Raw genomic sequence first — 5,652 nt, forward strand, 5'->3', positions numbered from 1 at the left:
CACACACACACACACACACACACACACACACACACACACACACACACACACACACACACACACAGACACGAAGAATAGGCGGACCAAAGCCCATTATGAGATTTTAAACTCTTTTTGTGTCGCCTTTTGGTAAAATTCTCACTAGATCTGGGACATTTCTGCACGAGCCGTGCACGCGGTTTGGCTTCAGAGAGCTTATATTTCCCGGGATCCACGCGGGAACGCACAGGGCCGCGTGGGATTTGTTGGGATAGTAGTGAGGAGCCTCAAGTGTCCTTCTCAGCAGGCTTATCCTAGCACCTCATGTAGCTTTGCACTGGGTTCTGTTATTGTTATTGATTATTTTTTTCTACAGAGGAGCACCGGAAGTGCATGCACAATGAGCACAGGTGTAGAAACACGAGGCCAAAGTGTAGCCTCACTGCACACATGCTTTTATGCCACATATTATTACTAGGCTACTATAACCAAAACGGTGCTACCCTGTGATGTTCTCAATAGACGCAACAACGCATCAGCACGTCTGGGTCCTGGACACATAAAGTTTGGAGCACATATAGCCTGTCTCTGCTGCCACTTCTGCTAATGGAGACAAAGAAAAATGATGCCCACTTCTCTATATCATTGAATTCAGTTGCTAAGCAACTAGTATGGGAAATCATCCGCGAAATTCAAATCCTGCAGCGAGAAGACACGTTTTGTGAGTTTTGCTGAATAGGCGAGCAAGACAACTAAAGAAGAAAAAAAAGAGTTTGGAAGACAGAGACACATTTCGCCTCGTGCAGCCATGACGAAAAATAGTCCTTTAAAATAAAAAGAGAAGTACATAACACTGCCAAAGTAGGCCTATTTGATGTTATTATAGGGAATACAATAATGTCACAAGTCATTTTTTTCTGCACCTGTCCCGCAAAAAAGCCCGCACTGAGCCTGTCACCAACCAGACACAACCAGATGAGCCCCGTGATGCTAAAGAGGAGCCAGACCCAATCAATAAGCTCTCTGGGACCCAGGGACACACCATGGCAGCTACCTGCACAACACACCTGCATGTCCCGAGCTTCCACAGACCTGGATGCAGGACGTTGAGAAGCACTGGCATTCATGCGCTTGCAAAAAAAGCTGCAATGAATTTAATTTATCTATTTCAATGAGTGTAAATCCATTTGGCAGATTTTACTGTACATACAGTTGGCTTTTTGTGGCACTGACAAGCGCATGGATCAGGCTATTAATTATGTGTTTATCAGAATTATGGGATGCAGCGTCTAGACTATATAAGCTGCAACGTAAATGTTACATAACATGCAGTCAGGACATGAGGAACCTTATATACCTTCACTCCCACAATATGGACGTCATCCGTTTTTGAATTTCTCGATCCCCCCCCACAACATATACATTGGTGGCTGTTTTTCCAGCCTGCAGGCTGAGGTTAAGGCTCATGCTTTTTGCCCAAGGCCTCAAGAGGCAGCATATGTAAACAAACAGGGGGCCATTGTGCAGGCCTGCCACTGACCGCGGAGCGCCATTAAGACCCAGTTATGGGATGGGGATAACAACGCGGGTGGACATTTATTTAAGATGGGGCAATAACATAAGGGCTGTTAATATGCTATACATACACACACACACACACACACACACATATATATATATATATATATTATTTTAGTAAATAAAAAAGTATTAAGGTTGAGTATGTTCATGTTTCCCTCTTCAAAGTGTCTTTGCTCTGTATTATTATTCTAACGGAGGTTATTATTAGCTCGCAGCTTCATCTGGGACTAAGTAGTCCACCATTTTCTTCATTAACTTGTGCATGAAGAAAATAGCACACAAAGTAATTCCCCTTTCAAAATAAAATAAATAAATAACAGCCCAGCAGACCTTAAGAATTTCAATCTCAAAACACAAGATGATTGCATTTCATTCTAACAAATTTATTGTGTTTCAATCAGCTCGTACGGAACCACTACTGAAATTAAATTACAATCAAATTATCACATCAAAATATACCCTTATTACCTAACAACGTCAGCTTATGATGATTTGTGCTCCTTTAGAAACGATAATACAAAATTAAAAACAAATAAGGGCAACAACAGAAATATAAGAAAGAAATGAAGGTAAAACAAGAAAAAGGGACAACATCTTACACAAGTTCCTGGGTATAGGGGTGGGGGGGGGGGGGAATAAATTACCGTTTGGAATAATTCATAGGTATTCCGAATAAAATATTAAAACAAGTCATTCTGATGAAAAATATAAAGTAAATAACTCCGATCAGTATCTGATCTAGTGTTCTATATTGCCGGCTTTACAGAGTTTTTGTTTATTAAAACCTACCAAAGAATACTGCTTAGAAAGGGCAGCAATAATAGTATATCCACAGCACCCACTCAGTCCACCTTGGCAACAGATTCTTTTCTCAAATAAGTGCAGTCTTTTCAAATGTCTTATGCTCTATTTGTTGGAGAGGAAAAAAGAGGAAAGATCCACTCACGGTGTCAAAGTCCATTAAATAATATTTAAAAATAAAATAAACAAAAAGGAAGGTGATCTTTGAAATCATGGAGACAGTCCTGGTCCTGGTTTTCTTTTTCTTTCTGGGCCTCAAGATGCCCACAAAAAACCCACCCCTAATCCTCCGCGTGTCAACGAAACCATGCAGTCCACCCTCAGACAAAAACCCCAAAATGCTGTAAATCATGATGGAAGCTTCGTGGATGTCACTCTCCTTCACATCGGTGCAGTTTCTCCCTTCTTGTCATTGTTATAGGCATGGGGGAGCAGGGAAGGCGGTTCAGTTCCCATTTCTAAATATACAAAATGCCTGCTCCTTTGTTTTCTTCAATCAAACACAAGATAGTGATGGGGGAATATTGTTTGAAGAGGGGGTGGGGGGGGAAAGAAAAAAAGAATAAAAACAATACTTGGTTTTCCTCTTGGTGGTGTTTTTAATGCGCCAAAATTACCTGGTGGAATGAACTTGTAGTTGTCACCCTCTGGTCGCTCGCTTCACTTGCATCTTTTAAGTAATCTACTAAAAAATGCCCCTGAAAGAAAAAAGCAGAAGGAACCTTTTAGGTTAAGACATTTCAGGGCCTGGAAGAAGGTTAACGGTGCGTTTTTTTCTGAGGGGGTTGGGAGGAAGAAGGGGAAGTTTCTCTCTCTCTCTCTTTCTGTTTGTTTTTTTCTCTGGTGAAAAATAGATAACACATTTGCAGTCTCATTCATATTCCCTCACAATCACAGTATCAAAAAAATTGGCTATCTTGGCGATAGTCTGTATGCTTTTTATCAGTTTAATTTCATATAAAATAATTCTTTTGTGCTGTTCTATGTTTCACTGAACATTCTTTTGCAGTCCATGGAGGGGGGCGGTGTTTCTGCACTCACATTGCCGACCTGAGAGTACACATCCTCCGGCGTCTGCGCCACTCCTGGGGGCGTCATCCGTTTTTCCTTCTGTCTCCTATTGCAAAACCACACTCTAACCACCTCTTTCTCCAGCTGCAAGTTGTCCGCCAGGCTGGTGATCTCCTGGGCCGAAGGTTTGGGGCATTTTAGGAAGTGGCTCTCCAAAGCCCCTTTGACGCTCACTTCGATGGATGTGCGCTTCTTTCGCTTCCTCCCCTGCGCCGCGATCTTGTCGATGCTGGTGGGGCTGCCGGTGGACGAGTCGGCCTCCTCGAGCCACTTGTTCAACAAAGGCTTCAGCTTGCACATGTTCTTGAAGCTGAGCTGCAGAGCCTCGAATCTGCAAATGGTCGTCTGGGAGAAAACGTTCCCGTACAGGGTGCCCAAAGCCAAGCCGACATCCGCTTGCGTAAAGCCCAGTTTGATCCTCCGCTGCTTGAACTGCTTGGCGAACTGCTCCAGGTCGTCCGAGGTTGGCGTGTCGTCGTCCGAGTGCGGGTCGTGGCTGCTGACGCCGCCGTGGTGCTGGTGATGCTGATGCTGGTGGTGATGGTGGTGGTGGTGGCTGCCGTGGTCCAGATCCGGGGTGTCCCCCCTCACCAAGCCCGGGTGCACCAGGCTCTGGCTCCCAGGACTCAGCATCCCGTTCACAGTGAAGCCCCCCGGCTGGGAGTAGAGCAGCGACTGTTGCTGCTGCTGTCCCCCGGATATGGAGTTAATATGCGCCGCAGTCGTGCTACCCCAAGCGCTGGCGTGAGTCTGATGGGGAGCTAAGTGAGGGGGCCTGTGGTGCAGCGCGGTGCCCGTGTGCAGATCGTCTCTGCCCGAGTTTTTGACGTCCTGCTGCTGTGGGCTGCCCGTCATCCCGACCGGACTCGACGACCAGGGGGATCCGGCTTCCGCTGCAGCCACCGCGGCTGCTGCCGCCGCCGCTGCGGCGTGCGGGAGGGATGTCACCCATTGGTGGGCATGGCTCAGCATGTGTCCCCCGTTGCTCGCTGCCATTGCGCCTTGCATAAAGTCACTCTGTACCATCTTGACTGAGGGGTCTCCCCTGTAGACCCCAGACCCCGAGGTAACCGCAGCACTGCCCGGCTGCATGCCACCACCTCCAGAGTCAGAGTGCACGAGGGAGCCGGACGATAAGATACTATTGCTGGGCAGATAAGGATTGGAAGCCGCGGTGGCCATTCCGTCAACCCTTATGAATATGTTTGTGGATAACCCCCCTCCCTTTTTACAGTCACTTCTTTCGAGCAGGCAAATTGTATCTCATGAATTATTCAAACTTTAAAAGTATGAGTAGGTTTTTGGCAATACCATCGACGCGCGTAAAAACGCAAAAAAAGCTTCAAAAAGGGTGTCAGAAAACTGAATAAAATCCGCATGTATTTACAACATTCTAGTTCAAACAGTTGTGCATGGAAGTCGGCGAATACAACTCCAGGTTTTCAAAAGCCCTTTGGAACCATGTGCAGTCCGTTTAGAAAGTTTTGCACTGGGATGAAATTGTAAGCATTAAAAATTCAAATATAGAGGAAAAAAGCGGTGTCCCATACAAACTTTTGGTGCACGCAAAAAACAAAAAGCCTTGCAAATTCTCCACAATGTACAAAGTCCCAGTTAATGTCCCCTTTGGATGTGAAAAACATTAGCAGAGTGTCCTTCGTTCTTTTGTAATTCAGTCGCCGAGATTTCTCCCTCGCTTTATTCTTTTCTCTGTCTTCTTTTATAGCACTGTAGAGCCTCTCTCTTTGTTCTGTTTTGATGTATATAAACCTGCCAAACCGCAAACTCCCGATGAAGTACAATCCAGTATAACAGTGTACGGCGCTGCCTGCGAGCCTCTTCTCTCATTCGTTCTCTCTCTCCTCCTCTCTCTCTAAATCTCTCTCTCTCTCTCTCTCTCTCTCTCTCTCTCTCCCTCCCTGACAGGCCGTGTAGTCCCGCCCCATTCAAAGCCCGACGAAGCGCGGATGTTTACCCCGTGCGTCCCCGTTGATTGGCTACCAGGGGTGTGATTGGCAGGTCTCGCCAGCCCTTGCTCCGGGCGCACGAGCCCTCCTTCCGGCTGTTCCAATTGGCTGATTTTTAATTGCAGTCCAAACATAACAGGGGACACAACTTGGTAGTAAATAGTACCGAGGCATTAGTGCACAAACAGGGGTGAAGGGGTAAATCAAAAAGGGCGTTAAAGTGTGACCTCTAACTTGTTGTGATCATCAGGAG

General features: G+C 46.0%; 1 protein-coding gene across 1 annotated transcript; it reads right to left on the bottom strand.

The window, feature by feature from the left end:
* Nucleotides 1-1,922: 1,922 nt before the first annotated feature.
* On the bottom strand, nucleotides 1,923-5,307 carry pou3f3b (POU class 3 homeobox 3b). Its single transcript, XM_034864495.1, has 2 exons — nucleotides 3,403-5,307; nucleotides 1,923-3,059 (listed from the first exon to the last, which is right to left on the bottom strand). Exons 1-2 carry the CDS (start codon nucleotides 4,612-4,614, stop codon nucleotides 2,961-2,963), a joined length of 1,311 nt encoding a protein of 436 aa, XP_034720386.1. The 5' UTR covers nucleotides 4,615-5,307; the 3' UTR covers nucleotides 1,923-2,960.
* Between the last annotated feature and the right edge of the window lie 345 nt (nucleotides 5,308-5,652).

This window comes from Etheostoma cragini, chromosome 24, assembly GCF_013103735.1.
Source record: "Etheostoma cragini isolate CJK2018 chromosome 24, CSU_Ecrag_1.0, whole genome shotgun sequence".
In the NCBI taxonomy this organism is placed as follows: domain Eukaryota; kingdom Metazoa; phylum Chordata; class Actinopteri; order Perciformes; family Percidae; genus Etheostoma; species Etheostoma cragini.

Excerpts from the sequence above, each read along its gene's own strand:
- pou3f3b (XM_034864495.1), bottom strand. The coding sequence starts at position 4,614 with ATGGCCACCGCGGCTTCCAATCCTTATCTGCCCAGCAATAGTATCTTA. Across the intron at positions 3,060-3,402 it reads TGTACTCTCAGGTCGGCAAT|GGGCATTTTTTAGTAGATTA; the intron begins GTGAGTGCAGAA and ends TTTTTCTTTCAG.